Here is a 19,974-nt window from a genome sequence, read left to right as displayed (position 1 = left end):
CAGCTCACTAGCTATAACTTAGCATTCAAAAATGGGAAAGGGTGTGGAAATAGGTGATAAAATCAACAATGGAATTATTTTAATATGATTATAATATTCCATCACACGTTACATGCCCATGAAAAGAATGCTGATGCAAGCAGTTCCATTTCTTGTGGATTACAGGCAGTCCCTGAGTTACAAACGTCCATCTTACAAACAACTTGTACTTTAGAACGGCCTGCCAGAAAGCCTATTATATTAAAAACTCGTCAGCTCAAGGAAGGGGAATGCTGTCTGCCATTTTAAGTCGGATCAAGTTGCCATTAATACTGTACCGAGTGTATAACTTTGTATTAGGCTTAAATTGTTCTTAGCAAGATTCACCCTGACCCCCCTTTTCCAGTCAGCACCGACCCACTTTTCCCATTTAACCTGTCAGTGCGGGTGGACTTCAGGACCCGGGGGAGCTCTGGACCTGCAGCCCGCGGCTGCTGCTGAATCCCCGGTGTTTCTGTTCCGTTGATGGAAAACGACCACAATTGAAAATGAAGGGGAAACAATAAAGCGATCGTAAAGAGGTGAAATGCCATCGGTCATTGGAAAAGCGTTAGGCTACAGCCAGTCAACGATCCGAACAAATTTAAAGGATAAAGTGAGAATACTGGAGCATGTGAAAGGCCCTGCCTCGATGAAAGCTACAATTATTACTAAGCAACGCAGTGGTTTAATTATTGAAATACAAATGTTTCTTAAGTCTTATTTGCATAGAAAGGTAAACTACATACTAAGACAAAGTCTGACTAACTGACACTGAATAATACCGGATGTATCTGTTCTGACTTACGTACAAATCCGACTTAAAGGCAGACATAGGAACCTGGGGAGTGCCAATACATAGTTTAAAGGATTAACAAAAGTTGCAAAGTCAAAAATCAGATGGGTGAACGTGCTATAACTGTTACTCTCCAACAGTAAACACTTTAACAGCAAATACTCCTGTACAGCTTGCAATGGAGGCCCCAGAAATTCTATGGAAAGAAAAAGAGCAATAAATAATCTATCAAACAATGCACTGGCAAATAAATAATGCACTACAGAGCCTCGTTGATGCAAATCAGCTCCATAAAGTATTTGATAAACATTTTCCATTTTCTTACAGACAAATTAAAAGAAACTTATTTCAACATTTTTTCCTCACTGGTCATCAAAAACTTTACTTTCCTGAACAGAGCTACGCCAGTCAGCTTTTCCCCACAAAAAAAAACATATTACTTACCACAGAAGCATCCGATCAGAACCAGCTTTATTGTCAGTAACAAGCATCAAGAAATGTGTTGTTTTGTGGCAACAGGCAGTGCAAGACATTTAAAAAATCACTACAACTTACAGAAGTGTATTGTTTTATACAAATACTGTATTGCTTCTATGACTAATCAAGAATTTTACAAATTAAGAACTTGTTAATTAATACAGAAATAAAAGGGGTTGGATATTGTTATAATTTAGATCATATCTATATTGAAATTTGGACCACAAATATTACTAAGAATTGTATTTAACAAAAGCTATGTCTACAATTAAAACAATACTTATTTCATGCTCTTTTATTATTGAAAATACAGCAACAAGACCTCAGTGGGAGGACAAGATTTGATAAATATCAGATTGCCAATATGCCTCAATGAAAGATAAAAACTCAATATACAGTGGGAGAAGAGGAGAGACATTGAAGGGCAAAAGAATTTACAGCAAAAAGAGTGAATGTCAAGACAGTCAAGTATTTGGTTGAGAGAAAGAGAGAAGCAGCAGCATATGACCTGGGATGAAAAGATGCTGGAAGCAGAATATTGTGTGAAAAAAAGAATGGCAAAAATAGTATTAAAGTAAGACATTCTAAGTGGGTGGGGGGGGGGGGGGGGGAAGCATAGTTCAGGCCAAAGTTCTGACGGTACAAGTGCTCAAGTCAAAAAAAAACACGCAACAGTATTCTCGGCTTCAAGTATAGACTGTGATCAAGCTGTGGGCCCAATTCCAGTAGCAGTCACAATTTACTTCAGATGTGATCAAGTGATTGAACAGGAAGAGTATTTATTTTTTAATTAATTATTTAGAGATACCGCAAAGAATAGGCCTTTCCGGCCCTTTGAGTCATGCTACCCCGCCACCCCGATTTAACCCTAACCTAGTCATGCCACAACTTCCAATGACAAATTAACCTACCCAGTACATCTTTGGATTACCAGAGGAAAGTGGGGCACCCAGAGAAAACCCATGCGTTCCATGGTAGAGAGATTCCATACAGAGGATGCTAGGATTGAACTTCAAACACCCTGAGCTGTAGTAGACCATGCTAACCACTACACTATGTACACACAAGCATATTAACATCATGACTGCAACAGCATTTTCGCTTCACACCCACTAATCAGTTGAAAATCAATCACAGCTTTTGCCTTAAGCAAGAGTTTGAATTTTTAAATCCTTAATTAGATGTTTCTATAGTGAGAGTAACAAACATTCTTCCACTTCTCAATGGAATTGCTCAGTAGGTACCAATTACTCTTAGTAAACATGACTTTAAAACAGTGGGAAATAATGTTGGAAAAGCACTTACACCAAGCTTTCAAAAATTCCAGTTTTAGTGCAGCAATTAGGATCAAAATTTCATCTTTTAATTAAAGTTCTAATTTATCATTTAATCAGTGCAAGACAAAATTGATATCCGAATAAAGTATTCATGGAAGTTTCAAAGTTCCATTACCTAGTTGTGCAGTGTCTCCGTCTTAGCCCATACAAAATGAGAGGAGGAACATTGACGAAGAGATGCTGGGAACAATGGGACAGTCTAGCTACACCAAGCCGACAACAAAACAAAATGCAGAGCTTATTAATACAATTGGATTGAAGGCAATTCTTAGTCCAATGTCACAGTCACAGAGCATATTACTAGAAGGTTTTGAAAATCTCAATTACATATTGCTGCCACTGGAGCAAGCGGTATTCACACAGAACCACATACACAAAATAATTGTTTATAATGAGGTATGTGAAGAAAGCTGATATTTTTGAGAGCTTGCTTCCCTTTGACAGGATAATCCCAACAGCTGCCAATGCAGAAGTGCTACGAGCCACACAGGCTTTCCTCACAACAACTCCACACTTACAGAAGCAGAAGAGATTCTGCAGCTGCTGGAAATCCTGAATAACACTCAAAATGGAGGAACTCAGCAGGTCAGGCAGCATCTTACCAAGGTCCCTGCCTGAAATAACAGCTCATTATTCCTCTCCATAGACGCTTCCTAACCTGCTGAGTTCCTCCGGCATATTTATATTTAGCACTCTAGACATTGCAAAGTGGATACTACCATCTGAGGAGGAAACTATGATTTATAAAGTGAAGGAATTGCTAGTAGCGAACATGACAATCAGAATCAGGTTTATTATCACCGGCATGTGTTGTGAAGTTTGTTAACTTACCAGCAGCAGTTCAATGCAATATACAATATAAAAGAAAAAATAAATTATAGTATACTACAGATTAAAAATCATGCAAAAACAGAAATACTGTATATTGAAAAAGTGAGGTAGTGTCCAAGGGTTCAATGTCCATTTGGGAATCGGATAGCAGAGGGGCTGAAGCTGTTCCTGAATTGCTGAGTGTGTGCCTTCAGGTTCTGCATCTCCTTCCTGATGAAGAGGGTATGCCTTACAGGCCATCTGGGAGAGTTGCGGAATAAAAACTAATTAAACCATGAATCACAATGTCCAAAGAGCCAAGTCGTACCTGTGAGGGCAGAAGGCACATACCAATATTTCAGTTGGAAACCATTGAGGGTTGAGGGGCAAAAAGGTTTGCCGGTATATAACAGTCCAGAGGAGTAGTTGATAGGTGAAACCAAATGGGGATGGGATGGTCAGCTGACTGAGTCACTGGGGTGAGGGGGTTGGGGAGGTAAAAAAAAGGCAGGGAGAAAACCAAGGAACTAAAAAGCAGAGGGTGGGGTTAGCTGAAATAGGAAAATCCAATATTCATACCATTGGATTCCAAGATGCAGTTTTATCTTCTCAACTACAAGAACTTGAGGCTCCAAAATGATTCAGACAATGCTCCACCCCGTTTTTCCTGAGCAATGAAGTATCAGGAATGTCATTTTATCTCTGAAGCTAAAAATAGCAAAACTATTTAGGAAAGCTCACCCATAAGAATAAAGAAAGCAGCAATATCTGTGTTACCAAACCCTTTGAGAGTGGCAGAGTATCAAATTTCAATGTCAATTTTTCCACCTGTGCTATCTGTACACCGTATCTTTGGGGTCACAGGCTCAGGATTTCCCCAGAACATCAATATAATCAAAAAAACACCTCATTACTTCAGAAAGCACACACCTTTGTTTAGCTAAACGATCCTCTGGAATGAAACTGCTTGGTCATTTGGTCAAGCAAGATTTAATGCAGATTAAACACAACTTTAATTGCCCAACTACAGCTTTTTATAAAAAAAAGACCTCATTCTTCTCGACTAAAAGGCAATTCTTCAATGATCAGATTATAGTGTACTAAGCAGATTAAATTTAAAGATGTCTTAAAAATGATAAATGTTCACTAACAAAAATATGCCCAAAAATCTTTGATATAATTTCCTTCACAAATAGAACTTTACCAATTTAAAAAAGGTTCATTTGTTATCAAAGTATACAACTATACAAATAATTCTTCAGATAGCCAGAAAAAGAACAGCAACATGATCAACCCCAAAATCCCTCCTCCCGCACAAAGGATATAAAAATAGAACAGGAACATTGATCCGCAAATCCCCTCCTCTACACACAAGAAAAATGAAAGATTGGGCAAAAACCACTGAATATAAAAGATCTACAAGACTGGGAAAAGTCTATAGTCCAAGTCTATATATCAAAATGCAGAAAACCTGGCTAACAATCTCCAGGCCTAGCAGCAGGCATTTCCCCCTCTGGCAGCAGATCCCACTATCTTGCTGATAACAGAGCAATCCCCCAGTGATCAGAAGGCAGTCTTCCCCTCTCTATAGCAGAGTGATCAAAAGGCAGGCAGCTGGTGCTCATCCTGCACCTTTGACTTAATGCTTCAATCTCCCTTGTTACCTTAATAGGCATAATAATAGAAGCACTAATCAGCAAAATGGAGTCAAGTATTGGCTGGCGCCCCATCCCGCAGCCATCTCACCATGTGGTTCGTGCACGCTGTCTCTGCCTCCTGGGATCCACTCGGAGACTGCAGAGCACTCAAACACCCAAATGATCCCCAAACTACATATCATAGGCTCCAACAGCTCCAGAATCACATTCGGAACGAAAAACAAACTTAGAAAAGTGAAATATGGTTTCATAATCTATCAAGATATTGACCGAAGGAGTATTGTATGCAGGCGCCATCTTGACTAGAATCCACTTATCCATAGTCGACACTCAGAAATTTCATGAACAGATTTAGCTAAAAAATGAAATGACTTGCCTCATCAAGAAACGCAAGGGAAGGCAATTAAATAGATGACCATTTGAAACAAGGGCAAGGAACAAAGATGTGGAGGTACAAGCAGACAAATCAAATCATTAGTCATGGAAGAACAAGTTGAGAATGTTCTTAAAGATAGAGAATCTTGGCATAAAATGCAAACCGAGGAAATATTTGGAAGAATGTCAAGGATACTATGGCCAATTCACGACACCACTCTTCAGTGAAACCTTGGACAAGACAGTAAGATTTATTAAAATGATGCCAGGACTAATTCAAGTTGTTTTCAGAAAAGCTAGGGGTTTCTCCTGCTAAAGTAAAACCCCAAAATAGAAAGCAATTTCTTTGACAGATACATACATTAAACTTAAAAGTGACTTTACTCCCACTGTTCTAGAAATGCATGTTCTGTAGTTTTACTTTCCAGAACAAAGCAATGGGAGGGTTCAGAGTCATCAGAATCACTTTATTGTCAGTGTGTGAAACATACCAGACTTGATTGGGGTTCAGTGCCAAGTCTAACACACAGGACAATACCAGAATAGCAACACAATAGCAAACAACAACTTACAAGACAATCGTGCAAACAGCCATGAGCATTCAACAATTAGCAGAACAGTCACATGTGCAAAAAGTCAATAATCAAACTTGAACTCATTTGAACACACTCAATAATTATCAACAGATCAAGGAGAGCAGGAAAGACAAGTTAACACACATCATGCAGGGACATTTTAGGGTACTTCACCTGAATGAATTTTGTTGAGAAGTTGGATAGCTACAGAAAAGCAGCTTTGGAGGTGACGTGTAGTCATGATGGTGATGGTGTCTCCCCCAAGGCAAATTGGTGAAAAGGTGGCTGCTAGGGTGGGTAGAGTCATCAGTAATTTTTTCAGTTCTTTTCTCCACTCTGGTGATGAATAGGTCTCCTAATGTTGATAGCTGACAGCTAATAATCTTCCGCACTGAGTGGGCCACGCTCTGCAGCCGAGACTTGCAGAGGGAGGTGGTGGTGGTGAACCAGACTCTCCATGATTGCAGAATAAGACACACCCTGAAATGTTGTTTCCTGAACTGGAGTTTGAAAAACAATCTCTCCTAGTAATGAGCACAGCATGCTTATCCCACATCAAAGTATTGTTAATGGAGATTTAACTTGTGTTACAAGATGTACTAATACCTTAAATATTACAGAGTTGTTTGCAATGCCGTGGCAACAATACACAAAAACCCGTCATTTAAGTCATATCTCAGATTAAATAGTAAACCACAAGGTCATAGATCAGCAAATTCATTATTAAGAATTACTAGTTAAATATATATACACACATGAAGCCAAACTCCAGATAGTGTTTAATGCTGACTGGAAATTTTCACTAAGCCAATTTACTTTGTCCTGAAGACCAAAGTGACAGCAGATACAGGAATCTGGAAACCGCAGAAGAATTCAGGAAGAGCTCAGTGGGACAAGCAGCATCTGTGGAGGCAAAATAATCACGCCAACGTTTCAGGTCAGGATCCTGCAACAGGGCTGGGAAACAGGAAAGCCTGCTGAGATATCCTATACAAAAAGGGGAGGGGATGGAAATATAATCTTGTAGGTGATAGGTGAAACCAGATGTAGAGGGACTGACAGGCTGTTGGAACTGCGAGGGCAGAGGAGGCAGATGGGAGAGGGGAACACAGGAAGTAGATGTTGTGTACAACTATGCAGTAGGAAGATATTACTTTTTACACTAGCACTTCAACACCTTTAGGTGTATTGAATTTGCATCAGCCCATCACGGCCAACAAGATTAGTCAGGTTCCCACCCACAAGACTTCAACTCCTGTTCATCTCCAACCCAACCCTAGAAACGATTGTCAATTTGCTTCTTTAAAAAAAAATGCATCCTTTGGGCATCCAACTTTAGCCTTCTGGGTGGCAAAACTCACCATCAGTAGGGATAGTTTCAAGCTCCGTAGCTGCCGAGGGAAGGGATGGCTACATACCAATGCTTTTGGGCAATTTACTGGAATCTATCAGGAGCAATAACTGTGCACTGGAGTAAGAAAGAAAAAGCAGAGATCACAAATAATTGTTTTGTAAAAGATCTCTAGGAACATGGATAAGGAAGAATCTAAGTAAGGAAAAGCTGGTATCCCAAGATTCTGTTTTTCAAAGAAATTTGTTATTTATTTGGAATGGAAACCTCTTGCTACTTCTAAATTTACAGTCTTCATGAAGAGGTAACAGTATGCTTTATAGAAGCACAAGACAACTCCCAGCAGCAGGCTAAGTTAACTTCTGTTCAGGAGGCACAACGGTCAAGGATTCGAAGTACAATCACTGTCAAACATAGTAGGCATCAGTATGATTTGTAGATGAGAGCATAATATTAGAAAAACACTGCAAGACACAGCACAAACACAGCTATGAGAGCAAGTTATTTATTTGTGTATACAAGGACATCCTCTTCAGATCCAAGCATTGGAGACCTCCAAATCTATGCCAGACACAAATGCCATCAGAGGTGAAGGGTAAATTTTAAATACTGCAGTATTTTGGGCGAGTTGAAGTTTACAGAGAAAGGCTAATAGATAACCTTCTGGAATAGCAAAGTGAGAAGACAGTTACTAAGAAAGCAAAGAATGCCTATTTTTTTTTAAAAACAGAAACATCAAAGCAAGCAACCATTGTAACAGACTAGATATAGATGGCACACTCAGTTTGGGGTCTTTTAGGACTCCAAAATGCCAAGCCTCCTGTAAGAGTGAGGAATTGAATAAGGAACAAGACAGGATGGGGAGTGAAGAGGCAAAAGGTTTAGTGATAAATGATTAGTGCTGCTTGCATTTAACAAGCTATACAAAAGTGGATGTAGGGCTTAAGAATTGAAAATAGCATAGGAATGAGTCGTGACATTGAGAATGTGACCATAAAAGGTGAGTGGGGAGGTGAAATAAGATTTTCAATAATTTCACCTTACAGCCAATTAAACATTTCTGGTTTGAAGTCATGACAACTCCCAACAGCAGGTTAACTCAACCTTTGTTCAAGAGGCACAATGGGCAAGGATTTAAAGTACATTCACTGTCAAAGTATGTAGGTATACAGTATACAACCCTGAGATTTCTCTTCCCCACAGCCACTAAACGAAGGAAACCACGGAACCTATTCAAACAAAAAAATCAACCCCTCCACATGCAAAAAAACATATTGTGCAAACAGCAACAGGAAAGAACGAGCAAAAACAGAACATAAAAAGCACAAAACTGTAACAGTCCAATCCACAAAGCGTAGACCCAGAGCTCTGGTACCATCCTCTGACAGCATCAAGCGAGAGAAACCATTCAAACACAGGAGCCTTCCGTCAGAATTAAATTATTAAGGAGGCATGTATCCTTGCATTCCAAATAATTTGTAACACCAGAAAACTATGTATTACATGTCTTTGTAAAACCAACAGCTAAAATAGTGGCAAGATAGCTCAGATCCATCAAATAGTGCCTATGCAACCACACCCATTGGCAAGAGGAGAACTAGCTCATCTGCCTGACATACAACCAAGCTTTATTTTATAGCAGGAAACACGCTGAAAAGAATCACGACAGGTCAAATACCAAAAATCAGCTCAGACCTTTCGAAAACCCCCAAATACTAAGATTCCTACCGCTGGCACTCTTACAATGACCAGATTCCTTATCCTAAGGTAGAATTAATAGGTTGCATGTACATGAAGAATGATACCAGAGATCAATCCTTGGTGTCATATAACCATATAACAATTACAGCATGGAAACAGGCCATTTCCACCCTTCTAGTCCATGCCGAACGCTTACTCTCAACTAGTCCCACCTACCCACACTCAGCCCATAACCCTCCATTCCTTTCCTGTCCATATACCTATCCAATTTTTTTTTAAAAAGATGACAAGTGTCTCCGGAGATGATATGCTAAGACACATTAAGAACCATGGAGAGGACTAGGGATGTTGTAAAGTTTGGATGGGGTCAAGAGTAGGTTGTTTAAAGAGTGATGATGTGATTTTGGAAGGGAGAAAAATGGCTGTGCAGAAGAGATGAAAAACAATCAGTATGTTACTTACTATAGGGAACAAGATCTACTCTCGTTCTTTTCTACAGGTGCAGTTTGGCCTGCTGAATGTTTCCAGCATTTTCTGTTTCTACTAGCGCCATGAAATTTGGGGTGAGTATTTCTTTCCCTACCCCCTTCTGCCCAAAAAGGAGGACAATCTCAGACAACACAAACTTAAGTGAACCACAAAGAAAAAAGCTATAGGACTAGAGGAAAAATTGGATTAGTATGTCTGGTTAAAAAAAAGTTATGAAGTATGCAAAATCCTAGTTCAGTCCATGCAGGTAGTCTCTTGCATGAAGTGGTTTAAGGAGATGATTTAGTAGAAACCATTGGAATACGAGAATAATTATCGAGAGAAGACATTTTACCAAAATTTAGTTAAAACTACACATGAAAATTGAGATAGAAGTACACATCTTATTTCATATGCAACATTTTACTTTCTGCCAAACTTTTAAAAAGTTTGTTAGATTCTTTTAACTGATCATGATACACATTTGTACCACAGCCATGCAATATCTAGTACAGCATGCTCTACGACATTCAGCTCCTTATCCCCAATTTACACATCAGGAAGGCAATACACACTGCTCCCCTACATCCCCCCCCCCCCACCCCACATCAGGAAGATAGTTCAACAAAACAGAAAAATCAGTAGAGAACCATAGCCTTTCACCATCAAGGACTAATTAAGAATGGAAAACCCATGAATCTTAATCAATCCCATCTCCAAAGAAAAATACAATGTAACAATCAAACTGTCTACCCACTGTTAACCAGAAAAGGAGAACCTCAGAGTAACTCACATGAGAAAAGTTCATTGGTTTTTACAAGTTTAATCAGTACTTCAGCAGCTTCACACGAACCAACAATGTGATGATGAATTTCAAGTATGTTATCACATTAATGTGTGACTGCATGATGTTGATATTGTCAGGTGGTGGTTTGAAGTTTTACTTTGGTAACCAAATTGCTTCTATTCTTAGAACCACCGATCTGTGCATGAGGGGACAATTTCCATATTGATGTCCACCAGGAGTGATTTACAATAATTATTAACCACCAAACATCCTTGAGATATTGGAGACAACTGCAGACCCAGTGGAAACTCATGCAGGTGGAACATGTAAACTCCAGAGAAACAGCACACGAGATCAGAATCAATGCCGGGTCACCTGAGCAATAACTTTGTGCCACTGTTCTACCCTATCCGAAGATCCCATCCTTCAATTTCTGCCAACTTCGATGAGATTCCGCTAACACATACAGTTCTTTCCTTTCAGCATTCCTTCCACAACTACCTGGTCTATTCTTTCATCAGCAAGTCCACTTCTTGAAGCACCTTCACATGCAACATCCACCTTTTACCTCATCCCTTCCCATCAGTGATTCAAACATCACTTTCAGGTGAAGAATCAATTCTCTTGGACTTCCGGCAATTTCTAATGGTACACTGGAGAAGCCAAATGAAGACTGGGTGACAGCTTTACAGATTCTTCATTCAGTTCACAAGGCTAGTCCCAAGCTTCTGAGTTATCTGTGTGAGGTCCTGGGTACTCCAATGAGGCATAATGTAAGTGTCATCTTCCATTACGGTTTGTTGCAGATTACCACACCTAGTATTGTAATTAATATTGTCAGAAAACTTGCTTTTGCCTTGTATCAGAAATGGCCAATTCTGTGACATCACATCCCCCCCCCCCCCATCCCATTGACACCGTCTAATCTGCTGGCATTTCCTAGAGCTCTTTCCTACAACTCAGAGCTTTTGCATGCCCTTCTGCTTGATTTCTCTAACAGTTCTGAGTAATCTATCAGCCAGATGACTTCACAATGCCAATCCTGATCCCATCTCAGATGTATTCCTTTTGTCTGTGCATCCCTCCATGTTTACTATAACTTTAATCTAGCCATCTTCTCCTGTCTTTCTTGGTATTATCGTATTGTCTTTGAGCTGAAGATACTGGCTCCTTTCCACGGGCACTGTTTGACCTATTGGGAGGATCCAGTATTTTACGCTCTTCAGAAAAATATCCAGCACCTGCAGTTCTTCTCAAGAATGCTCATTCCATCAGGAAAATCAAAACCCCCACTCAAGCATTTCCCACAAAAACTAAATCATTTCACCTTCTTGGCTGAGAACTCCCACCTCGTTCAACCAGGATACGGGTCCTTTCACGGAAATGTGGAAAACTGATGAACTACAAAAGAACAACAAATGCCTACAAACAGAACAGATAAGCATCCACGGCAATAGCAAAAACTGCCAACAGTGGAAAAAAATAAAGGCAAAAAGAATGTGTTCATTTCTGTTATACTCTATTAAAAACAAGCACTAAGTGATATATTGATGCCATCATATTTTATATAGCTTGGGATCCCACAAAGGATTTGCTCTTAATCATGCTTTTAAAATTCTGTTTTTCTATAATATATAATATAATTCTAGCAATTATTTAAAAATAAGGCCAGTGAACCTTGAAGATACTTTCATTTTCTTACTTGAACTTTGTAGCTCTCATTTAATAATGGAATCCTCCTTACATGGCTGCTATTAAACAAAGATATTTCAGCATTATCTAAATTAAGCCATCCATCATCCTGTAATACAGGGCTAGTTGATCATAAATTCTACACGATCGGGACAAAAACAAACATCTCAATTGTTCCATGTGGTTTTCCCTGGCCGTCTCATGTCAGAGAGCATTCCCAAAACTTGAGCATGCGATCATTTTTCCTTGAGCTGATTTCTCATTTGATTCTACACATCATGATCTTGTATCTTTGTTATTTGATGTTGCATTCAGAATAAACTATACACCAGACAAAAATGGTTTATAGCAAGCTGTGGAATTCATTGCCACAGGAATCTGTAGTGCCAGGTCATTGGGTATATTTAGAGTGCAGGTTGATAGGTTCTTGATAAGGGCATCAAAGGTTACAGGGAGGGCAGGAGAATGGGGCTGAGTGTAAATATAAATCAGCCATGATGGAAGACCATATGGGCTGAAGGGCTTAATTCTGATCCTATGTCCTTAGGTCCAGAGAAAAAAAAAGGCATTTCAGGACTGGAGGTTTGAAAACCCTTCTTCTCATGAGGGATGGTAGCTGTTTGGAGTACTGTTTACAAACTAATCCCAAGTCATTTATTAAACTTATGATCTAATATTATTTTTAATTAGCAAATACCCAAGAGAGTCATCAATGGGTATAAAACATAGGTGACCAGTCAAGATCAAACAGTCTAGTGGAACAGGTTTAGCAGGCCAAAGAGCTTATTCTCAATCGTAGAGCACCTGGGCCACTGAACAGTCCCAAAGGCACTTTGAATGCACACTCTTTAATAAACTGAGCACACACAGAATGACATAGGAAGTAAAAGATTAGGAGAGGAGTAAAAATTCTTTGTGTGTAAGCATTGATACTTTGCATCACCTGCTGGTTATAGAAACCCAGAAGCAATAGGTATCTAAAGTGTACATTAGAAATGCATTACTGCATCGTGAAAATGAAGTGATCTCATTAAAAGGCATAAAATACACATTGCATTACAAAATACAATTTGCAAACATTTCCAACTTCAAATATTGTTTGACCAAAAGCTGCTATTGGACTTCTCAAATGTTTTTGTTACTGTATTTTCAAGTGGAAAAAGTTTGACATTTATCTTCCACTGATAAAGCTTGGATACAAGATTTTTATGCTTCTCTTTCATTATGACTTGTATGCAAAATGTTGATAAATGTTGATAACCTTTAATGTATCATGTAAAACTTTATAACAGATTCCAATTAAAAGAAAGTGTCTCAATGGAGACCTGTCATCTCCAGATTTAACTATTAAATAATGCACCTCCTGACTGATCCCTCATCTTTCAACTCTACCAAATTGAGCTCCACGGACACGATGCAAAATACCACAACATGACTCTCAGTCATCCAAATTGAACATTTTTATTCTTGTTAAAATCCCTTCATAGTCTCAGTCTTTGAAATATCTACCATCCTTTAGACATTTAATCCACTCCAAATTCTATTTGCCCAACCTTATCAATTCATTTTCTTTCACTTGATCTTGTTCTTTCATAAAACTCCATCTCTTCTCCAAAAGCCTTCCACAAAACTAACTTCAAGCCTTGTTATCTATCCTCCTATTAACACCACTTCCTCATGCCAGTATGCAGTACCTTGGAAGGTTCTGCTTTTGTTAAGATACTATACAAATAACATGGTTGTGGTGTTAAATAGCAATTGGTCAGACGCTATCTGACAAAACCAGGAATGAGCTGGGATCAGTTTCAGCCAGAATCACAACTGGTTTAAACCAACAGAACCGTTTTGTTTCCTTCTTTCTGGGTTGACAAAGAAATCCGAAGCCATATTTTCTTTTCTTGGAAGTGCAAGAAAATGCACATGAATAAAAAGTGTATTCCCAGTAGAAACAGAAAATTTATCCTTGGTTAACAACCTTTGAACACTCATTTTACTGCAATGTGCTTTATGTTGACTTCAAAACATGGCATTACTTTTCTATGCCTAGTCAGAAAACAACCTTTATGGGGAACAAAAAGTGCATGCATTGTCAGGCTCCTTCTCTACCCACCACCATCAGTTGTCATAGTAACATCCTGACAGTTAATTGCTCTGACATGTTTCATTCCCTCAAAAGATATACTTGAAACCTTGTATCAGGCTACAATTAGATTCATTTTCTCTATCAACTCCTGAGGCACTGTACACAAATGACTAGGACTCCATTTAAAAATGTACCATTAAACAACAGATTTTTTATAAACTTGCTGCTGACATTTCGTACAATATTTTAACCTGGCTGAAACCAGCTTCTGACGTTTGGACCTTGGCTCACAAAAAGCATTGCTGAATAGAAATGGGGATTAGTGATCTGAGCAAGTAGCCTCTGCCTATATAGCTGCCCTGCTCTGTGCTCAGTATAAACAACTGCTCCATCATACTTGACTTCAAAAGGAATATCCTGTCCATATGTTTATACCAGACCACACCTTCCTCCTTTACAAAGCAGTAAGCCAGGCTGCCAGAAAGATCCTCGTAAAGAAGCAACAAGCCCGTTTCTCATGGCAAGTCAAGACATGTTGCTATACTTCGTCCTCAATAAAAAAGAAAATAAGAAAAAAAGAAAAAGAGAATAACCAGCAGGTCAAGCACCATCTGTGAAGAAAGGTTCTGGTAAAAGTTAAATGACACCAAATGCTATTACTTTCCTCTCCACAAATGCAGCCGAGTACTTCCTAAATTTTCTGCTTTATATCAGATTCAGAGCAATTTTCTGTTCTAGTTTTAAAATGATCATGAAGTCTCCAACCTTGAGTTGGGTGATCATTCAATAAAATCTGCTCCCACCTCATAAATTACTCAGAAGTTCACCCTTTCTTCAAAGTCCCAGCAAAGTTACAGATGGCAACACAAAACTGAAGATAGAAATGGTGAGCTGACATGCACATAAATAGTTCTCTTTAAACATCACCAACTGTTGCAGAAGCAAAAGCAGGAGTTATTCACTCAGTAACCTTGAGCCTATTCAATTAGCTGATCTGTATCTTAATTCAGTTTACACTCTGCTTCTGTAATCCTTAATATCTTTGCCTACCAAACTTCTATATTTAGATATCTTAAAATGAGCTTGTGAGACCAATGTTTCAACTTTTTCTTACATTATTACAAGAAGCCCTTTCTAAACTCTTCCATTGCCTTGGACTCTTCATCTACCTTAGAATCTTTCTTAATCATCTTACCTACTTCAAATAAATCACTCCTTGATTTTCTATAAGTTCAAAGTTCAAAGTAAATTTATTATTCTTTCATTCACACTCAATAAATCCATAGAATAATAACCATAATAGAATCAATGAAAGACCGCACCAATTTGGGCATTACACAGTGTGCAAAAAGACAACAAACTGAAAATACAAAAAGAAAATAATAAGAATAAATAAGCCTTAAACATCAAGAACATGGGATGAAAATACATCCATAGGCTGAGGGAATGCTTCAGTGATGGGCCAAATGAAGTTGTGTAATAAGTTATCCCCTTTGGTTCAAGAGCCTGATGGTTGAGGGGTAATAACTGTTCTTGAAGCCGGTGGTGCGAGTTTTGAAGCTCCTGTACATTCATCCGGATGACAGGAGTATAAAGAGAACATGACCTGGGCAGCGGGGCACCCCGATGAGGGATGCTGCTTTCCTGTGACAAAGCTCCATGAAGATGTGCTCAATGGTGGGGACAGCTTTATCTGTGTTGAACTGAACTGTATCCACTACGTTTTGTAAAATTTTCTGTTCACGGGCTTTGGTGTTTCCATACCAGGCTGTGGAATAACATCCAAATACTCTCCAAAAGAATAACTCACCCAATTTTGTTTCCAAAACTCTCCAAACCTTGAACACAACGCCAAAAAAAGTGAGGAACTGCCAAGAGCTTAAGTGGGTGTGAAATATTTATTTTCATCCTGCTCCTCCTGAGATGACTGTGTTAAAATCTATCAGTCTGTTGTAAATTAACAGAATAAACCTTCACAGCACTCCAGATACAGGATTATATCATTATTGCACCCGAGTAAAAAAATGTCATTTTCAGTAGACAAAGTGATTTTCCTTCATAAATCAGCATGGTCTCTGCTCAATCTGATCATAGTCTTCAAAGTGTTCTACTATTAAATTCTTCAAGATAGATTTCAGATTTTCCCTACCACGAGCATTAAGATAACAAGGCTGTAATGCTGTTTTCAGTCTCTCCCTTTTTATCTTACATAGTGGGGGGGGGGGGTATATTTGCTACCGTCCATTCCACAATAACAATTCCAGGATCTACATGTAACCCCCTGGGTCGCCTCAGGCTCGCTCAGCTCGTTTCGTCTAGGGAGAGCAGCCTTTGGCCCCGCCAAACTGGGTAATCAGCTGGTGTGGATGCTGTGTGATGTCCCCGCCTCGCCCAAAAACAGACAGTACACCATATGCGATTAAATGAGTACAATTTATAAAGGTTACTATAACTAAGTGATTAATAACAATACAGTATATATGAAGAAAAAAATAAAGAAAAGGCACCAAACTTATCAAAGTCCAAACCACTTCGTGCACAACCGTTGGAGCTCAATTACTGAAGTCTTCTGGCCACCATTCGATCCCCTCTGAACTCCTCGACTCGCAGCTCAGGACCACCCGAAGTGGTCAACCAAGCACATCTAGCTTCATCTACTCTCCTCGGAGTACCTCCTGTCCTCGGACCCCCACTTGGGGTCCGTCCCTCGCCCAGCTTACAGCATCGCATCCTCTCTTTCTCAACCCCTCGCGCCAATCTCCCCAAAAGCCCGCCAACAATAGCTTACAGACTCAGAAGAAAGAACAACATTAATCCCAATTGGTTTACAAAGGAATACAATTCTCGTTATCAGTAAATTTTAACCCAAACAAGCTTCCAGCACTCTCTCGAAACAAAGAAGCATTCCTGCTTTTAACAAAGAAGCCATTTTGATTACATACACAGTAACAAAGAAAAAAGAAACCCCCTTTACAAACAGAACTTTGAAAGCAGCTAGCAAAGCATCTACTAATCTCCAGTGCAAGAGGGTTCCCAACCCCGGGAACAAGGTATTGGTCCAATCCCACTTCTTTCAAAACCCTGGAGTTTGAGATTTTTGGGATCTGTCAGGTTTCAAGTTCTCCAACTTCACCAGGTTTAATATCACCAGCAGACATCGTGAAATTTGTTAACTTAGCAGCAGCAGTAGAATGTAATACATGATAATATAGAAAAATCAAAGTATTTACATGTTTATTGAATAGTTAAATTAAAAATAGTGCAAAAAAAATAATGTAAAAAAGTGAGGCTGTGTTCTTTTAGGAATCAGATGGAGGAGGGGAGGATGCCGTTCCTGAATGTTGAGTGTGTGCCTCCAGGCTTCTGTACTTCCTTCCTGACGGTAACAATGAGAAAAGGGCCATGTCCTGGGTGATGGGGCTCCCTAATAATGGACACTGCCTTTCTGAGGCACCGCTCCTCGAAGAAGCCTTAGATTCTACGGAGGCTAGTTCCCAAAATGGAGCTGACTAATATTTTTTATTTTTTTTTAAACAATTTTCTGCAGCTTCTTTCAATCTAGTTCAGTAGCCCTGTCTCCCCACACCAGACAAGTTTTAAGCAATACTTAATTCCTTCATCTTTTCATTCTCGAAAGACTCATGATTCTTCAATAATTTCAAAAAGGCACTCAAGTCAAAATAGACAAAATAATTAATTTTGAGGGCCAAGCCTAATTAAACACAATTACCAAACTGCAGTGTTGAACAGATAGGAATAGAGTCCTCAGCAGTCAGGACACTGTCCTTCCTCCCTGAGACAAATCAGACATGCTGATCCTAGAGAGGATCATGGAAGGCAGAATGCCAAAGTAAAGAAGGAAGCATTGTGGGACTAGAGTAGATTTAATGATCATCTAAACATTGTAGGAGCAGCTAGCAATGGTCCATTGAAGGACTGTTATTTGGTATCAAGTGATCCCACAGACAGAGTACACTCAACTCATGGTCTACGTGGATACTTCAGAATTGCAACTGGATGTCGTTTTCAAACAACTGTTGCAATCTGCAAAGCGACTTTCGCAAAGCAGCAATTTGACACAAGTCCCAGTTCCAGTGATCTCCCCATCTCCGAGCAAATGTCCCCTACTTGGTTGTAAAAGTAAGCACAGCATTAACACTATGCATGGCACACATTTACGTTTCATTTGGGATCACCCACCTGCATTTGTAAACATTGACATTGCTGCAGAAAAAAAATTCTCAGGGATCGGAAGGATGCAGTTCAGTTTTTAAGCCCTCGCTTCAAGTAACTTAACACCAGCAAAACAGAAACTTGCCTTCATGATTTCACACAACATATGCAGGATCATCTTGGTCAACAAAATGGACAGGTTAAACCAACTGCAAACTAGTGCCCTTGGTCAGGGGAAAAACTGAAGTTATTCAAACAATGCTTATAATTTCCGAACCATGTTTACCTCCTTAGGCACAAATAATAGACCTGAATCTGGACAGTGTGGAGGATCAGAGTGATCTTGGGTTCCGAGTCCATAGGATGCTCAAAGCAGCTGAACAGGTTGACTGTGGTTCAGAAGGCATATGGTGCACTGGCCTTCATCAATCGTGGGATTGAGTTTAGGAGATGAGAGGTAATGTTGCAGCTATATAGGACCCTGGTTAGACCCCTCTTGGACTACTGTGCTCAGTTCTGGTCACCTCGCTACAGGAAGGATGTGGAAGCCAGAGAAAGGGTGTAGAGATTTACAAGGATGCTGCCTGGATTGGGGAGCATGCCTTATGAAAACAGGTTGAGTGAACTCAGGTTTTTCTCCTTGGAGCAACAGAGGATGAGAGGTGACCCAAGTATACATGATGAGAGGCATTGATCATGTGGATAGTCAGAGGTTTCTTCCCAGGGCTGAAATGGCTAGCATGAGAGGGCACAGATTGAAGATACTTGGAATTAGGTACAGAGGAGATGTCCAGGGTAAGTTTTAAAAAAAAAACGCAGAGTGGTGAGTATGTGGAATGGTCTGCTGGCGATGATGGTGGAGACAGATACGATAGGGTCTTTTAAGAGACTCCTGGACAGGTATATGGAGCTCAGAAAAATAAAGGTCTATGGGTAACCTTAGGTAATTTCTAAACTAAGTACATGTTCAGGGCAGCACTGTGGGCTGAAGGGCCTGTGTTGTGCTGTAGGTTTTCAATGTTTCTATCTAATCATCCCAGCTCTGACATCCATGTTTCCTCATCAAAACCAGAGAGCTCATCTAATGCATTAATGATATCTAAATAAATGTTAATTTCTCATGTTGGTACGTATTCTAAGAACTTCCATTATTGAGTTCAACATGATTTATATACCAAACTAAGTCCAAAATTTACTTGTCAACATTATATTAACATAGCATTAATTTAAATAAATTGAACAACAAATATTGAAACAATGATTAAAAACTCCAGGCTATGTTAACTCATCCACACAAGATGAGTTAGACTAGACAAAAAGTACTTGGCTCAAAGATAATCTGATTTATTTCACAATAGAACATGAATACAAATGTTTGACAATATACTGTATTTTGAGTAAAAGAATAAAAATCTATCTTCCACAAAATAGTGGGTACCATATACAGGTGGCCCCCTTTTTTCAAATGTTCGCTTTACCACAGCCAGCTGTTACGAAAGACCTACAATAGTACTTGTTCTTGCTAACCAAAGAGGATTTTTGCTTTTACAAAAAAAGACGCCCACTTTATACGTGTGTTTACCCCGAGAGAGACTACCATGACCGTGAAGCCTTGTGTGGGCAGTTGTGTTGCTTATGCCAAATCGATTTTGGCTCACTGTCTTCCCAATTTT

General features: G+C 39.3%; 1 protein-coding gene and 1 long non-coding RNA gene across 4 annotated transcripts in view; one reads left to right on the top strand and one right to left on the bottom strand.

Annotated features, from left to right (window-relative positions):
- LOC132400551 (chloride intracellular channel protein 5-like) overlaps positions 1-19,974 on the bottom strand; it is a 130,374-nt gene that overhangs the window by 94,512 nt on the left and 15,888 nt on the right. The window contains exon 1 of one of the 3 annotated variants that reach the window (XM_059981623.1): positions 10,360-10,388. The exons of 1 other annotated variant lie outside the window; for it this stretch is intronic. In XM_059981623.1, coding sequence (XP_059837606.1) covers positions 10,360-10,374 — 15 coding nt within the window. In that variant the 5' untranslated portion in view covers positions 10,375-10,388. Of the gene's footprint in view, positions 1-6,220; positions 6,501-10,359; positions 10,389-19,974 lie in introns of those variants that run through there. One more of the 3 variants, XM_059981624.1, reaches the window with a different exon arrangement.
- LOC132400552 (uncharacterized) lies at positions 6,859-13,829 on the top strand. Its single transcript, XR_009514288.1, has 3 exons — positions 6,859-6,983; positions 9,598-9,661; positions 10,540-13,829. It is a non-coding gene; the product is annotated as an uncharacterized LOC132400552 (long non-coding RNA).

The sequence above is a fragment of the Hypanus sabinus genome, chromosome 10 (genome assembly GCF_030144855.1).
Source record: "Hypanus sabinus isolate sHypSab1 chromosome 10, sHypSab1.hap1, whole genome shotgun sequence".
Taxonomy (NCBI): Eukaryota; Metazoa; Chordata; class Chondrichthyes; order Myliobatiformes; family Dasyatidae; genus Hypanus; species Hypanus sabinus.
This window is presented reverse-complemented; position numbering and strand designations above follow the sequence as displayed.